Source organism: Sinocyclocheilus grahami, unplaced genomic scaffold (genome assembly GCF_001515645.1).
Source record: "Sinocyclocheilus grahami isolate Dianchi unplaced genomic scaffold, SAMN03320097.WGS_v1.1 scaffold102.1, whole genome shotgun sequence".
In the NCBI taxonomy this organism is placed as follows: Eukaryota; Metazoa; Chordata; class Actinopteri; order Cypriniformes; family Cyprinidae; genus Sinocyclocheilus; species Sinocyclocheilus grahami.
In genome coordinates, this window is record NW_015505281.1 from 392,213 (window position 1) to 410,552 (window position 18,340).

At 38.6% G+C, this 18,340-nt stretch overlaps 3 protein-coding genes across 3 annotated transcripts in view; all 3 read right to left on the reverse strand.

Annotated features, from left to right (window-relative positions):
• Positions 1-1,508, reverse strand: part of LOC107588372 (protocadherin beta-15-like) — a 2,869-nt gene extending 1,361 nt beyond the window's left edge. The window contains exon 1 of the mRNA XM_016276447.1: positions 30-1,508. Coding sequence (XP_016131933.1) covers positions 30-1,508 — 1,479 coding nt within the window. The remainder of the gene's footprint in view (positions 1-29) is intronic.
• A 7,073-nt stretch (positions 1,509-8,581) lies between these two features.
• On the reverse strand, positions 8,582-10,479 carry LOC107588373 (protocadherin beta-16-like). Its single transcript, XM_016276448.1, has 2 exons — positions 8,972-10,479; positions 8,582-8,593 (listed from the first exon to the last, which is right to left on the reverse strand). The coding sequence occupies exons 1-2, from the start codon at positions 10,391-10,393 to the stop codon at positions 8,582-8,584; spliced, it is 1,434 nt and encodes a 477-aa protein (XP_016131934.1). The 5' UTR covers positions 10,394-10,479.
• Positions 10,480-11,664: 1,185 nt separating this feature from the next.
• LOC107588375 (protocadherin gamma-B4-like) lies at positions 11,665-13,329 on the reverse strand. Its single transcript, XM_016276449.1, has 4 exons — positions 12,527-13,329; positions 12,221-12,424; positions 11,929-12,122; positions 11,665-11,673 (listed from the first exon to the last, which is right to left on the reverse strand). The coding sequence occupies exons 1-4, from the start codon at positions 13,185-13,187 to the stop codon at positions 11,665-11,667; spliced, it is 1,068 nt and encodes a 355-aa protein (XP_016131935.1). The 5' UTR covers positions 13,188-13,329.
• Between the last annotated feature and the right edge of the window lie 5,011 nt (positions 13,330-18,340).

Consider the following 18,340-nt stretch of genomic DNA (forward strand, 5'->3'; position numbering starts at 1 on the left):
TCTCCTTTAATGGATAGAAAGGAGGACACCTGTGCGCCAGTGACATCAGAGGACAACAGAGAATAAACTACAGTGCCATTCTGTCTCCAGTCCGGGTCTGTAGCTGACACTGAACAAATAGACGAGCCCGGTTTGTTATTTTCTTGAACATGAGCTCTGTAACTCTGCTCCTGAAATGCAGGTGGATTATCATTCACGTCAGCTACAGTCAGGTGAATATTCTTAGTGGAAGATAAAGGCGGAGAGCCCTCGTCAGTAGCAGCAATTGTAATATTATAATCAGAGAGCAGCTCGCGGTCTAATTCACCTGTGGTCACCAGAGAATAGTAATTTTTGATTGAAGGTACGAGTTTAAATGGGACGTTTTGCTGAATGGAGCAGCGCACCTGTCCGTTATTCTCAGAGTCTCTGTCCTGCACATTAATGATGCCAACCTCTGTACCGGGTAATGCATTCTCAGGTATCGGGCTATTCAGAGATTTTACTATTAGTATAGGAGAGTTATCATTAATGTCACTTATGCTGATTATAACATTCGAGTAAGATGTTAGACCTGAACCATCTTTAGCTATTATTCGCAGATTAAATGTGGTTTCTTCCTCAAAATCTACTGGACCTTTTATGCTGATGACACCTGTCTTCCGATCAAGGTAAAACAACTGTTTGAAACCTTCCATAACATGACTAAATTCATATGTCACGTCTCCATTTTGTCCCTCGTCAGCATCAGTAGCGCTCACTGTCACCACTACAGTATCTAGAGGAGAATTTTCAGGCAGACTGACTTTATAGACGGCCTGACTAAAGACTGGAGCATTATCATTAGCATCCAGCACAGTGACGTGTATGGCTACAGTACCTGATCTCGGTGGAGTCCCGCCGTCTACCGCAGTGAGAATTAATGTCAGATCTTTTTGTTGCTCACGATCCAGCTCTTTATTTAAAATTATTTCGGCGTATTTCTCTCCAAGAGAGTTACTTTGCACTGATAAATGAAAATATTCATTATCTTGAATAGAATAGCTTTGTACAGAATGTTGCCCAATATCCGCATCATTTGCTTCTTCAAGTAAGAATCGTTTGCCCTTAACTGCGGATTCACTGATTTCCATATCAATTACACCTTTACCAAAAAAAGGATTGTTATCATTTATATCTTGAACAAGAAGACTGATACGACGTAATTCTAAAGGATTCTCCAGCACGAGTTCTTGATTTAAAACGCATGAAGCTTTCTTTCCACAAAGCCCCTCTCTGTCAATTCTCTCCGCTACGGTCAGTTCTCCAGTATTCAGATTAATGTCACAATATCGTTTTCTGTTACCTTCAGTATCAATTCGGGCCTTACGAGATGACAGTCTGTTCACATTGAGCCCGAGATCCTTTGCTATATTTCCAATCACAGATCCGCGTTTCATCTCCTCCGGAAAAGAATAGCTCACGTCTCCATAAGTGGTGTGCGCCACAAACAAGATGGAAAAGAAAAGAAAGAACCCTTCCTGCATCATTCTTCGTTGTGCACAAAAAAATCGGCTACTCGATAAAAAAGGCACGATAAGTAAATAAGAACTAATAAATATCAGTTTGAACAGAATTCCATATTCTGCTCTTTCAACAAAGACTAAAGACCATCTCTGTGCAGACACTGGACGAGCATTCAGCAGATATCGCAAAATGGGTGGAGATAACACAAATAAATGGTAAGGAAAGGTCAACAGCGACACCATGAGGACTAAGTGAGATGTTAATTCATAGATTTATAAAACAAATATTAACATATTTCCTAAACACACCATAAAATCTAAATCGTTCCTTTAATGAAATGAAAATAATAACTTCAGGTGTTGTCCAAGTACACTTAATACACGATTTGTGAATTGTGATAAAGTGAGCGTTATAACGTTATACACTGAAACACAAGAACACATCCGATGAGCAACCCAAATACAAACTTTCTTTCAAAACTGAACATGCTACAGTACAGTTCCTACCCAACACATCAGCACCACGGACAGCGCCACAGGAGGTCAATACGCCTTGTAATGATCAGAACATGGTGGTGTTTGTAAAAGTATAGCTTTGTTTTAATCTCATCATGAATTTGAAAATGACAAACATCAGCACATATATCCATGAAATAAATAAATAATAATAAAAAAAAATTTAAGCAAAATAAGAAGATTACATTTGTTACCTCCTAATGACATTCGCAATCCAGGACACACATTCAAAAAAGCAAACGCAGAATGATAGCAAAATCATGACAACGAGTATTTATGACTTGGAGGATGCTATGGCTTCACATAAATCTCAACACCCAGTGAGAAAGGAGAACTGTAAGAAGCAAGCAATATTGAAAACATTAATGAATCTGAGTATAACAAATTCCACCCTTTCTAAATGTTACTAAATCCAACAAGTACATCACCAATAACTGTAAACAAAACCAGAAAAAACTAAACTAACTTCTACCATAGTAATGATTTATGCCCCAAGTCATACTGTGAACACCAACATCTAAAAGTACAATAAAAAAAAATCCATATGAAAAAAAACCCTTCATGTTAACACTTAAAATGTAGATACAAATAAAAATACCTAATGTAAGTATGTATACGTATATGTGTGTGTGTGTGTGTGTGTGTGTGTAAATATATATATATATATATTTATTGAGTGTTGAGAGTTACGGAGTGTTTAAAATGAGCACATGACGGTCATGGGTCAAACTTAAATTTCTACATAAATTTCAGGATGTGGTGCATCCTTTGGGATAATTACTTTGGATCTAAAATAAGCTGCTTTCTAAACATGGGTTTCCATAAATAAATAAATAAAAGTGGTCTCTTGGCTCAACTTGCCCCCAGTGAGGGGTAAATTGAGCCTAGGGAGAGGGTAAGTTGAGCCACATGGAGTGCCACTGATTATGCAGAAGTGAACATTTTCACCTCATACTATATCAATAAACATGACTTCTTAAAATCTATGTGTGAGCCTTGTGATGGACTGACCATCCAAAGGTTTTATTTAAAGATATAGTTCACAACTCCGAAGGCCTTTTTAATTAATTATGTAAAAATTTCAGAACAAAAAGTTCAAATTAATAAATAAATAGACTGCAATTGACCTTAAATAACTGGGCTAACAGTACTCAACATCCCACTTTGAAATTTGGCAGGGATATACAATTTCATAAAAACTTCAATGGCCAATTTTCATAAACAAGGCCCATTTAAAATTCAGAACAAAATCAAGTTTAAAAACAAAGAACTATTGAAAACATTAATGAATCTGAGTATAACAAATTCCACCCTTTCTAAATGTTACTAAATCCAACAAGTACATCACCAATAACTGTAAACAAAACCAGAAAAAACTAAACTAACTTCTACCATAGTAATGATTTATGCCCCAAGTCATACTGTGAACACCAACATCTAAAAGTACAATAAAAAAAATCCATATGAAAAAAAACCCTTCATGTTAACACTTAAAATGTAGATACAAATAAAAATACCTAATGTAAGTATGTATACGTATATGTGTGTGTGTGTGTGTGTGTGTGTGTGTAAATATATATATATATATATTTATTGAGTTGAGCCAGTTACGGAGTGTTTAAAATGAGCACATGACGGTCATGGGTCAAACTTAAATTTGTACATAAATTTCAGGATGTGGTGCATCCTTTGGGATAATTACTTTGGATCTAAAATAAGCTGCTTTCTAAACATGGGTTTCCATAAATAAATAAATAAAAGTGGTCTCTTGGCTCAACTTGCCCCCAGTGAGGGGTAAATTGAGCCTAGGGAGAGGGTAAGTTGAGCCACATGGAGTGCCACTGATTATGCAGAAGTGAACATTTTCACCTCATACTATATCAATAAACATGACTTCTTAAAATCTATGTGTGAGCCTTGTGATGGACTGACCATCCAAAGGTTTTATTTAAAGATATAGTTCACAACTCCGAAGGCCTTTTTAATTAATTATGTAAAAATTTCAGAACAAAAAGTTCAAATTAATAAATAAATAGACTGCAATTGACCTTAAATAACTGGGCTAACAGTACTCAACATCCCACTTTGAAATTTGGCAGGGATATACAATTTCATAAAAACTTCAATGGCCAATTTTCATAAACAAGGCCCATTTAAAATTCAGAACAAAATCAAGTTTAAAAACAAAGAACAAAATCAAAAATGTTTGGTATAAATACAATAAAATAACACTTTATAATCATAAGAATGGGTGAGCCACTGGCTCAACTTACCACAGGACATTTGGCTCAAATTACCCCACACTCTACCATTTGAACAAACTTGTATTATCCAGCAGTTTAGAGAACATCATGCTCATAATATAACTTCCTAAAGCACAAAGACGTGACATTTTTCAGATTTGTCTTTAATTGTTCAGACACAAGAAGCATGAGTCCTTGAATATAAAAAATCACTTTGAACAGCAAAAAACGTATTTATAGAAAAAATGATCCAGTATTACATAACTGTGCCTTGCAAAAGTTAGTGAATCTCTAGGATACGTTGTTAATTTGAAGGTGAAATTAGAATCCATCTGTTAAGAGGTGTTTTCATTCAGTGGAATAATTATCAAGGTGTCAATGCTTTCCCTGCTTTAGAACAGGGCTCTTTCAAAGTCTGATCATGTTTGTGTAAGTAAATCATGGCACAAACAAAGGAGATCTCCGTGGACCTCAGGCGCCCCTGCATGTAACAGTCCGCAAGGAACTCAGGATAACCTCTAAGCAACTAAAAGGCCTTTCTCACATTGGCTAATGTTAATGTTCATGAGTCCACCATCAGGAGAACACTGAACAACAATGGTGTGAATGGTAGAGTTGCAAGGAGAAAGCCACTGCTCTCCAAAAAGAAAATTGCTGCCCATCTGCATTTTCCCCACCGCATTCAAGCAGGCTTGGGTAACCCCACTGCTCACAAAACCTACATTAAACACTTCACTTACAGATAGCTACAGACCTGTCTCTCCTTCATTCATAGTGAAAACACTTGAATGAGTCGTTTTCAATCAGGTATCGTCATTTCTTTGACAGAATAACCAACTGGACGCTGACCAATCAGGTTTCAGAAGTGGACATTCAACTGAGACTGCGCTACTCTCAGTCACTGAAGCCTTGCGGATTGCAAAAGCTGATTCCAAATCATCAGTTCTCATTCTGCTAGATCTATCTGCCGCTTTTGATACTGTGACTCATCAGATCCTCCTGTCCAACCTCGCATCATTGGGCATCACAGGGATTCCACTTCGCTAGTTCGCTGGTATCTCACTGGTAAGTCTTTCAAGGTAACCTGGGGAGGGGAGGTTTCCAAAGCACATCAACTGGTCACTGGAGTTCCTCAGGGATCAGTTCTTGGACCCCTCCTCTTCTCCATATACACTACATCAGGGGGTCCCATCATACAGGCACATGGTTTCTCCTACCATTGCTATGGTAATGACACACAGCTCTATCTCTCATTTCAACCAGATGATCCAACGGTAGCTGCAAGGTTTTCAGGCTGCCTGGCGGACATCTCGGCATGGATGAAAGAACATCACCTATAGCTCAATCTGGCAAAGACGGAGCTTCTTGTCTTCCCTGTCACTCCAACTCTACAGCATGATTTCACCATCCAGTTAGGTTCATCAACAATTACCCCATCAAGTTCGGTCAAAAATCTTGGTGTAATCTTCGATGACCAGCTAACTTTCAAAGACCACATTGCAAAAACTGCTCGATCTTGCAGGTTTGCATTGCACAACATCAGAAAGATCAGACCCTTCCTAACAGAGAATGCTGCACAGCTTATTGTCCAGGCCCTTGTCATTTTTAGACTGGACTACTGCAATGCTCTTCTGGCTGGACTTCCATCATGCACAGTCAAACCTTTACAAATGATTCAGAATGCAGCGGCACGCCTGGACTTCAAAGAACCCAAAAGGGCCGACATCACGCCTCTGTTTATCTCCCTGCACTGGCTCCTGGTTGCAGCTCGCATCAAGTTCAAGACATTGATACTTGTATGTAGAACTGCCACAGGCTCAGCAGCCTCCTACTTCCACTCACTTTTGAGGAACTACATCCCCTCCAGAAATCTGAGATCTACGAGTGAGCGATGCCTCGTGGTACCATCACAGAGAGGCACAAAATCACTTTCCAGAACTTTTTCGTTCATTGTTCTTGGCTGGTGGAATAAACTTCCCTCCCCAAATTTTCAAGCGACACCTGAAAACTCATCTCTTTTGTCACCATTTGACTTCAACTTAAAAAATAAAAAATTAAAAAAAAACTTTGCTTTCTCTTTCCTTAATCTCTCCCTGCCTAGCTTGTACTAATCTGATGCCTGAAAATTTGTATTACAAGCACTTCCTGAATTGATTTGCCTCTTAATGACGAATCGCTTATTGTATTCATCAATTGTAAGTCACTTTGGATAAAAGTGTCTACTAAATGAATAAATGTATATGTAATGTAATGGCTGCAGCTTGCTAAAGATCATGTGGACAAGCCAGAGGGCTACTGCAGAAATATTTTGTGGACAGATGAGACCAAAATAGAACTTTTTGGTTTAGATGAGAAGTGTTATGTTTGGAGAAAGGAAACACTGCATTCCAGCATAAGAAACTCTGAAACATGACGTTAGTATCATGGTTTGGCCCTGTTTTGCTGAATCTGGGCCAGGACGACTTGCCATCATTGATGGAACAATGAATTCTGAATGCAGCAAATTCTAAAGGAAAACATCAAGACATCTCTTCGAGAACTGAATCTCAAGAGAAAGCAGATCATGGAGCAAGATAACAACCCCAAGCATACAAGTATTTTTACCAAATAATGGTTTAATAAGAACAAAGTTAATGTTTTTGAATGACCAAGTCAAAGTCCAGACCTCAATCCAACTGAAATGTTGTGTAAGGACCTGAAACAAGCAGTTCATATGAGGAAACCCACCAACATCACAGAGTTGAAGTGGTTCTGTACTGAGGGGCTAAAACTCCTACAAGATGTTGTGCAGGGCTGCGTTTCTCAAATGCATCATAAGCCTAAGCAGATCATAAAAACGATCGTACGACTGATCTTAGTACAACGGTCTTTTCCCAAAATCATCGTAACTTAAGTAGCACTTGAAAATCATCGCAGATCTACGAGTGCTCTTGAGTAAGTGCATCATAAGAACAGTTATGAGGTCACCTGCTTTAACATTATTCAAGTGCATATAAGGTTTTGATTGTACTTCTCTTTATTACTCTTTTATTATTTAAATGAATAAAAAAAAGGAAAGAAAATGAAAAAATAAAAATATACATAAATATGTATACATAGAGCAGTGCTGATAAAACATGTCTGCAATAAACGTTTTTGTCTGTACCTGTAGAAATGTTTTGGCTAGATCAAGTACAAATATTTGTGCTACTATCACCCTTAATATATACACTTTATATATTAATAATATCTAAACTTACAAGTTTATGTTTGAAAATAACCATCAACCATTAGTCATTCACTTCAGAAACACTTGGAAGAACTCATAAGAATTCTTATGATATTTCATAGGGTCTTAGGCCTTGGGTGGTTCAACAAACACATGGCCATCAAAAACTTTGAATCAACATGTTTTTCTTGATTTGAGTCAATGAGCTGCTGTTGAAAATTGTTGTTCCTCTTACTGGCCTCTTTAAGACATTGTCTAATGTCTTTCAAGACATATCTCCAGCTGCACTGACTACAACCACAGACATTCTCAAACTGCTGAGGTGTTGTGGCTGCGGTCTGGACAACTGAAGATGTAGGCTGAGGCCTGTGAGGGTTGTTTGGAGTACTAGGAGATGGTTGGTGCTGGGAGATGGCAGGTGAAACTGATCGCTCCTCTGAGCATGAAGGACCTGACTCAGGCTCAGGTTGAGGCATCCCTACTCCTCCATGGAGGTTAATACCACCATACATGCCATCTGAAGTATTGACAAGGCCTTTTGTTCCTTTGCTGTGAGTAGAAGGGGAGAGTCATTGGTCCAACCACCTGTTTTTTTTTATTGCCATCCTCTGCAGTGCCCTTCCTTTATTCCAGGCTTGCAGAGTCCTGCCACTTCTTGCAGACCTCCTCCCCTGATCTCTTAACACGCCTGGTTGCAGTTAATTTTGTAGCAAAGTCCTCACATGTTTTGTTTTTCCTTATTTGTGTGGTCTCCTTTAAATCTGCTGAAAATTACATCTTTGTTTCGCTCTACCTCCTCCATAAGAACATTAATTTCATTTTTTTAAAGGAATTGTATTTCTAATCCACATCAGGTGACGACTATTCAGTTCAAGGATACGATTCTATAAGGTAATATTTTAGCACTTGACAAACGGACAGCGACTCTTAAGTAGCACGTAGAACGCGTTCTCGCGTGTTCATGTTAAATGCATTTTTGGGAAACGCACGTGGAATTGCGGCAAGCGTTCGTAACCTCGCAAGTAGAGAGCGCTCTTTAGAGTTAAGGTCCATCGTTATTGAGAAACCCAGCCCAGGACTGATCAGCAGTTACAAGAAACTTTACCTGCAGTAATAGCTGCAAAATGAAGTCACACCAGATACTGAAAGCAAAGATATGTAATAATGGATTGTTTTTCTCAATAAATAAATGACAAAGAAAATATTTGTATCTCCTTTGTTTATCTGATGATATTTTGTGTCATATTTATGTAGAAATATAGAAAATTCTAAAGGCTTCACAAACTTTCAAGCAGCACATTTGTAGTCACATCACCAATTTTGTTTAAGGACGTCTAGAATCAAGGGGTGGCTCAACTTCCCCAGAGGCTATATATACTGTATATAACGATTGAACGAACTTGATGTGAACATTTCTAAATAGTTTCTGTTAGATTTACCTAACCACAAAATGAGCCAAAGCAAGAATACAAACAAGTCGAACTGCCGAAAAGATTAAATGTTTAAAGATAAAAACATACCTGAGAAACATTCTCTATTCCCTCGGCAAAATCATTAAGATCATCGGCGGATTGAGTCTTTTTCAGAGTCAGGTCAGCAGTCAGTGTGCCCTCATTATAAGATCTGACGAACTTGAAGTCACTAGTGCGCGAGCCCGTGGTCAGGTATGCGTCATAATTGTAAGTGCTGCGGAGAGTTCCCGCGCCCTCCACCTCTGCGTAATTTGGAGGAAGATACGCGCTGGGAATGGCTACAGCTCCATCAAACAACAGTCTGGGCTTTCTCCTGCGACAAAACCTCACGGCCAGGATGATGATGATGAAGGTCTGCACATTAATGATGCCAACCTCTGTACCGGGTAACGCATTCTCGGGAATCGGGCTATTCAGTGACTTAATTAGTATACTTGGGGAATTATCATTGATGTCAGATATCTCAATAACAACAGTTGCATGAGATACCATCCCCAGTCCATCTGTGGCTTGAATAGGAAGCTCAAAGGATGACTCGTCCTCATAGTCAAGAGACCCTATTAATGTAATTCTGCCATTACTTGGGTCGAGTGAAAAAACCATCATGTCACTTTCTGAAATATGGCCAAATTCATAAGTCACTTCTCCATTTTGTCCCTCGTCAGCATCAGTAGCGCTCACTGTCACCACTACAGTATCTAGAGGAGAATTTTCAGGCAGACTGACTTTATAGACGGTCTGACTAAAGACTGGAGCATTATCATTAGCATCCAGCACAGAGACGTGTATGGCTACAGTACCTGATCTCGGTGGAGTCCCGCCGTCTACCGCAGTGAGAATTAATGTCACTTCCTGTTGTTGTTCACGATCTAATTCTTTATTAAGTACTAGCTCGCCATACATCTTCCCTGTTGCTTTTGCAGCAACAGCCAATTCAAAATATGTATTCTGCCCTAAATTATACGTTTGAACCGAATTAGTCCCTATGTCTGCATCGTGAGCCTCCTCGAGCAAAAAACGAGCACCTTTTACAGCCGACTCTGTGATCTCAAATTTTATTATATCTTTTTTAAAGACAGGGGTATTGTCATTTACATCTTGAACGTTTATGTTAATGCGATGAGATTCAAGATGATTTTCCAAAACCAGCTCCTGTTTTATAACACACAAAGCTTTCTTTCCGCAAAGTCCCTCTCTGTCGATTCTCTCCGCTACGATCAGTTCTCCAGTATTCAGATTAATGTCGCAGTATCGTTTTCTGTTACCTTCAGTATCAATTCGAGCCTTACGAAATGACAGTGTGTTCACATCGAGCCCGAGATCCTTCGCTATATTTCCAATCACAAATCCGCGTTTCATCTCCTCCGGAACAGAATAGCTCACCTCTCCATAAGCGGTGTGCAACACAATGGGGGAGAAGAGAAAAGCCCGCAGACTGAATGAAACCAATAACGTCCACTTGTTATTCATTTTCGCTTGAGAATGATGAATATGTTTGGTTAAATATATCCTGTCCCATAAAATACTCCGAAGTTTCAGCACATAGGCCTACTTAAGCGAATGCTCCCGAACATGTATATGGCGTCAATAATAAGCGGCAGTACAAAGGGGAATAGCAATATTTCAGGGTGGAGAAATAACAACCACTTTACTTTGCAGGTGCACAGCGACACCGTGAGGGAAAAAATCGGACATTTTGTATTTTATGCTACAATACATGCACAATACTGAAATTGTATTTAATACTTTGTAACATTATGCCTTTAAAATAGCCTAACAGATCTTTTCCCCACAGCACATTTTGATATTTTACCTTTTCAGAGAGAAAATAGTTATCTAAAATATTTCCCTCAATGTTCTATCGAGAAATACAATACCACCTCAAAATGATAGACATACTGAAACGAAGCGTCACATTTCAGGAGAGAACAATCGGCTTAAATGTACTAAACGACATGGGAGACCCAATTCTCTCTCACATTTTCCTAGTCAGAAGCACTAGCTACAGTCACTACAATGACATCCTAATAGAAAACAGCTACAGAGAGAGAAGTGAAACAAACAAACACTTAACGTGGCTTAATGTACTGACAGTTGCACCGAAAGCCTAATTTAGTCTGGAACCTAACTGACAATAAAAAAACATCTACAAGCTAACTGATGAGCCAAGACTCTTAAGTTCAACATGATAAAAGTTTTCTCTATTCTTTTCTCTATCAGAAAATGCTAATACAATTAAATACAAGCAAAATGGGGTGTGGAAAAATATATATATATATATATATTGGCTGTTTATTCTCCGCAGTCCTTTATTTTAAACATTTCACTGAACCACAAATAACATTTTTTATAAACCATGTGCCACAATTATTGGCACCCCTTGAAATTTTTATCAGTAACAGAAGTATATTGTTATTAAAGTTGTGTTTTTTTTTTTTTTTTTTTGAGTGATTAATGATGAGGTGCACAAAACAGGAAATGACTGTGAGAAAATAAAGGTTGAAAATGTCCATTTCTACTATCAAGTCCGTAAATAAAAGCCAATTAATAAATTAGGTCAATAAATAAATTACATAATCTGGACACCAAACATATGCGGAAAAAAATTAAATATTGAATTATAACAATACATTTATTCTTTCAATTATTTCCTTTAAACGGTAAGGTTAGATTATTGTAAATATTCTGAATGAAATAACAAGATATTGAACAGCAAAAACACTTCACCAATATTTAACAGCTTAATTTAACTATGAAAACAGAAACAATAAGGAAATACAGATTAAGCACAAAACCAAAAGTAATAATTTAAAGACAAGCAGCCCACCCCCCCTCCCGAAATCTACTACATTATTTTTGTCTTGATGAATTTGTATTTAAGAGTATCACTGCATGTCTTTTACCTGTCTATAGGGAAACACCTGAATATTAAAAACAATTATATATATAATAATAATAAAAACAGCAATCAGCTTTATAATGCACAATCATTACTTAAAGTGTACCTGGGAAGTTTCAACTTTATTGCCAAGGTCATCCAGTATATTCTCAACAGACTGAGTCGTGTTCAGAGTCAGGTCAGCAGTCAGTGTGCCCTCATTATAAGATCTGACGAACTTGAAGTCACTAGTGCGCGAGCCCGTGGTCAGGTATGCGTCATAATTGTAAGTGCTGCGGAGAGTTCCCGCGCCCTCCACCTCTGCGTAACGGGGATATTCAAAGATTTAGTAATGATAACCGGTGCATTGTCATTAACATCTGTAATTTCTATTATTACCAATGAGTACGAGGTTAAACCTGCAGAATCTTTTGCTAAAACACGCAACTCATACACCGATTTCTCCTCATAATCCGTTGATCCAATAACAGTTATATCTCCAGTGTTGCGATTCAGTAAGAATGAGGTCTTATCTTCTTCCGAAACATGACCAAATGCATACGAGACCTTTCCATTTTGTCCCTCGTCAGCATCAGTAGCGCTCACTGTCACCACTACAGTATCTAGAGGAGAATTTTCAGGCAGACTGACTTTATAGACGGCCTGACTAAAGACTGGAGCATTATCATTAGCATCCAGCACAGAGACGTGTATGGCTACAGTACCTGATCTCGGTGGAGTCCCGCCGTCTACCGCAGTGAGAATTAATGCTACCTCTTTCTGCTGCTCACGATCTAACTCTTTATTTAATACCAGTTCACAGTATTTCCCTGCTAAATCGTTTGATTTAAAATATAAAACGAAATTTTCATTGCTTTTCAAAGTATAAGACAGAACTGCATTGTTTCCTATATCCGGATCGTGCGCTTCCCCAAGCAAAAACCGTTCTCCTTTGTCCGCTGATTCCCTGATCTCCATTCTGATAACATCCTCGTCAAAATGTGGAGAGTTATCATTTATGTCATCAATGTGTAAACTAATTCGATGCAATTCTAAAGGATTCTCAAGCATAAGTTCTTGTTTCAGAACGCATGATGCTTTCTTTCCGCAAAGCCCCTCTCTGTCGATTCTCTCCGCTACGGTCAGTTCTCCAGTATTCAGATTAATGTCACAGTATCGTTTTCTGTTACCTTCAGTATCAATTCGAGCCTTACGAGATGACAGTCTGTTCACATCGAGCCCGAGATCCTTTGCTATATTTCCAATCACAGATCCGCGTTTCATCTCCTCCGGGAAAGAATAGCTCACGTCTCCATAAGCGGTGTGCGCCATCATGACATAAAAGCAGAGCGAAAGCTCTATAACAAATCCTGCGTTTCTCTTCATTTTCAAACAGTCTCATCCAGCGTGAAAAAAGTGAAATAGTTCAGACCAAAAAGGTGCCAAAATCAGTGGGAAACCTCGAATTAGCAAACAAATAAAATATACAATGTCGACTGCTCTCTCTTCTCTGCAACAAACAGCTTTTTATAAATGAGAAAGTGGGTGGGAGAATAATATTTGTCTTTGCTACAAAGGTATACAGCGACACCATGAGGCTGTAGGGAAGATTGGCTGTATATTCTGTTAAACCACTTCCTCTATAAATACATGGTCTGCCGTTTACAGAAAATATTGAAAGCAATATGTATTGTACACTCTAAAAAATGCTGGGTTAAATACAACCCAGCGTTGGGTAAAAATGGACAAACCCAGCTATTGGGCTGCTTTGACCCAGTGGTTGGGTTACTACACAGAAGTTTGGGTTAAAAAATGTAACCCAACCGCTAGGTCAAAACAACCCAGTTGCTGGGTTTGTCCATATTTCACCCAACGCTGGGTTGCATTTAACCTAGCATTTTTACAGTGTATATATATCGAGAGCTACTATATGCAGTAATGCGGTAAGCAAGTACAGTACTTCAGCACCATGAACAGCAATACTAATGTATTTGAAATAAGTTATTACAGAGAGCAGCTTTTTATAAATGAGAAAGTGGGTGGGAGAATAATATTTGTCTTTGCTACAAAGGTATACAGCGACACCATGAGGCTGTAGGGAAGATTGGCTGTATATTCTGTTAAACCACTTCCTCTATAAATACATGGTCTGCCGTTTACAGAAAATATAGAAAGCAATATGTATTGTACACTCTAAAAAAATGCTGGGTTAAATACAACCCAGCGTTGGGTAAAAATGGACAAACCCAGCTATTGGGCTGCTTTGACCCAGTGGTTGGGTTACTACACAGAAGTTTGGGTTAAAAAATGTAACCCAACCGCTAGGTCAAAACAACCCAGTTGCTGGGTTTGTCCATATTTCACCCAACGCTGGGTTGCATTTAACCTAGCATTTTTACAGTGTATATATATCGAGAGCTACTATATGCAGTAATGCGGTAAGCAAGTACAGTACTTCAGCACCATGAACAGCAATACTAATGTATTTGAAATAAGTTATTACAGAGAGGCATTAAAGTTCCAGGAGAACGAAATATTTTAATATTTCTTGAAATTCCATCACAGTGTATGGATACACTTAAATCCCTAATGGCAAACTCACATACAAACAAAATGCATCATGAAAGGGAACAAAAGGCTACATTATACTTCTGTGCAAAACACCACTAATTTACTTTTATGGCTACATATCTGAACATGAAAACACGAGTCTGACAAGCACACATACTGGTTAAAAGAGAACCTATCACGTTATGGAAAAAAAAACAAACGAAGAACTAAAAACAGCAGCAACAAAGCAACATTAGGGTCAAGTGATTTAAATGTCTAAAAACAAATTAATAGACAAACATATGAGATTCCAGCAACCCATTGTAAAAACAAATGGCAGTAATAACGTAAATAACTCGGTATAATAACAAGTGTGATATTTTTATAAAATGTCATAACACTGGAGTAGATGGTTGACTCATACCTGGTCCAAACATGAAAAACAACAGCAAACACCTTAAATGAAGAGCAATATCCTAGTGCAGTTTTGACTGTAAGGCACCAAAAACTTAGAACAAATGGTGATTTAATGTTTACATTTCATATTTGATGTCCATGTGGCAGGCAGGGCCCTGTATCATTCCTGTATATGTCTGGAAGAATCTGACTGTAGTAGAACTTGACAATGACATCTAATGAAAGGTCTTTCCAGAAGAGCTGGCATAGCAGCAAACAGAAGGAATAATGCTTTCAAATATAAACTTTCAGCAAGACACAAAAGCACTACTGAGGTCAGGCACTGATGTTTGGCGATGGGTCCAGATACACTGTTACAAAAGGTGTTCAATAGGGTTTCAGGTTTGGACTTTGTGAAGGTCAGGCAAGTTCTTCCCCACCAGAGTCTGTAATGCCATTCTATGGTGAAACTAAGATTTGCTTTCACTGTAATTAATATAGAATCACTTAATCTGTTAATCAGCTGGAGGGTTTTCCATCACATTAGACAGATGTATACATATGGTTGATTACTCAATTTGACTCATTTGACCTCATGGAATCTTGGAAATATAACTCTTCAATCTATGAAAACATTTATCACATGCCCTAAAAGATTTTATGGATACAAAAAAAAAACTTTAAATGGATATAGTATGATGATCAATTAAAATAAACAACCCTTCTCTATAAATAACAAAATGCAACTCCGCTGCCCTGGCATAAATGTGCACTGCTGTGCCTGGGATTTCTAATTTCTCTGATAACCGAAATTCTATAATTAATTACTGAAGGATTGTTAATGACAAATTGCGAATCTGAATACCATTTTAATGGAAATAATATTTTCCAAGAAACAGTTCTTCAGGAAAAGTACAAAGTATGTGTTCCTTATTTCCTTACAAAAGTTAAAATAAACAAGAAAAAGTTTGGGTAGACTAAAAGCATAAGAGTACAATTCTGACAAAACCCACTAATATGCTATTCACAATACCGGGGGACTCTAAAAACAAGGGCATTTAAGCACAGACGCCCAAAGAACCATATACAACCATTAAGGACAAAATGAAAACGCCTACCTCGGAAAAAGGAATGCTCAAACCATAAAGCCCTTCAAGATCATCCACAGTGGATTGAGTCTTTTTCGGAGTCAGGTCAGCAGTCAGTGTGCCCTCATTATAAGATCTGACGAACTTGAAGTCACTAGTGCGCGAGCCCGTGGTCAGGTATGCGTCATAATTGTAAGTGCTGCGGAGAGTTCCCGCGCCCTCCACCTCTGCGTAATTTGGAGGAAGATACGCGCTGGGAATGGCTACAGCTCCATCAAACAACAGTCTGGGCTTTCTCCTGCGACAAAACCTCACGGCCAGGATGATGATGATGAAGGTCAGGAAGAAAGTGGAAACGGACACCAGCGCGATGATCAAATAAAACGTCAGTTTGGAGACATCAGAGGACAACAGAGAATAAACTACAGTGCCATTCTGTCTCCAGTCCGGGTCTGTAGCTGATACTGAACAAATAGAGGAGCCCGGTTTGTTATTTTCTTGCACATGAGCTCTGTAACTCTGCTCCTGAAATACAGGTGGATTATCATTCACGTCAGCTACAGTCAGGTGAATATTCTTAGTGGAAGATAAAGGCGGAGAGCCCTCATCAGTAGCAGTAATTGTAATATTATAATCAGAGAGCAGCTCGCGGTCTAATTCACCTGTGGTCACCAGAGAATAGTAATTTTTGATTGAAGGTATGAGTTTAAATGGGACGTTTTGCTGAATGGAGCAGCGCACCTGTCCGTTATTCTCAGAGTCTCTGTCCTGCGCATTAATGATGCCAACCTCTGTACCGGGTAATGCATTCTCAGGAACAGGGCTATTTAAAGACTTAATCACTATAATGGGGGCATTGTCATTAACATCTGTAATTTCTATGATTACTTTAGTGTCCGATGAAAGACCAGAGCCATCCTTTCCCTCAATAAGCATTTCATACCTTGATGCCATCTCAAAATCAATGGGGCCTTTAACTTTAATCTCCCCATTGTTTGGATCTAGAGAAAATAGTACGTTGGCATTTTTCGAAATTCGACTAAATTCGTATGTGACTTCTCCATTTTGTCCCTCGTCAGCATCAGTAGCGTTTACTGTCACCACTACAGTATCTAGAGGAGAATTTTCAGGCAGACTGACTTTATAGACGGCCTGACTAAAGACTGGAGCATTATCATTAGCATCCAGCACAGAGACGTGTATGGCTACAGTACCTGATCTCGGTGGAGTCCCGCCGTCCACCGCAGTGAGAATTAATGTCAGTTGTTTTTGTTGCTCACGGTCCAACTCTCTCTCTAACACTAACTCGATATTTTTGCCACCATCCGCCTTTGTACGTACAGATAAAAGAAAATGGTAATTATTTTCAATCGAATAGCTTTGTACTCCATTCTGTCCTATGTCCGCATCATGCGCCTCATTCACGCGGAACCGAGCGCCTTTACCAGATATCTCACTTATCTCAAGCTTTATTGTGTCTTTGGGAAAGGTCGGTGTGTTATCGTTGATATCCTGAATTTGTATTGTCACACGGTGTATCTCCAGTGGGTGTTCTAGAACTAATTCAAAATTAAGATCACAGGAAAGCCCCTCACTACAAATCTCCTCTCTGTCGATTCTCTCCGCTACGATCAGTTCTCCAGTATTCCGATTAATGTCGCAGTATCGTTTTCTGTTACCTTCAGTGTCAATGCGAGCCTTACGAGATGACAGTCTGTTCACATCGAGCCCGAGATCCTTTGCTATATTTCCAATCACAGATCCGCGTTTCATCTCCTCCAGAAAAGAATAGCTCACGTCTCCATAAGCGGTGTGCGCCATCAGCACGAAGAACAAAAAGGCAAACATCTGATGATTAAGCCAGAAGCTTTGAAAATCCATTTAGAAATATGCTTTAGACAAGATGCAATACAAAACGTAAATCTGAATACTACATCTACAATAATACACAAAATACTGGAAAAAAACGTAAGCGTCGACGATTTTCCATAAAAACGATCTAGAAGCACTGATAATGACATCACCAACAGGGTGGAGACAAGAACAATTTTTTTGTCAATGATATTACAGGTGAACAGCGACTCTAAGTGTTTAAACAAGAAACTGCATATTCAGTGCTCTAGAAGGAATAAGTTACGGTAGTATGTATGACTGAACAGCAACGATCACGGTAATGACTTTACAACATCAAGAGATTTTGACTGCTAACATTCTATTTTGGAGGATCAAGAAAAACTATTTTAGGGTATACCTAAAACCCACTGCTTCATAGAGAGTTACAAGGTATGAGAGGGGGAAACGCGATTCACACATTTCTTGAGCAGCACCATGGACAGCAACATTAAAACCAAATCAATTTCCACACGCAAGTGCACACCACACAAGTTTCAAAAGTTTGTGCAATGAGGTTTATACGTAAATGAAGCTACTAAAGAAATAACTTCATATTAAGGACACAACGATGAAACAGATGTGAAAACACTTGCTTTATCCTAAATATAAATT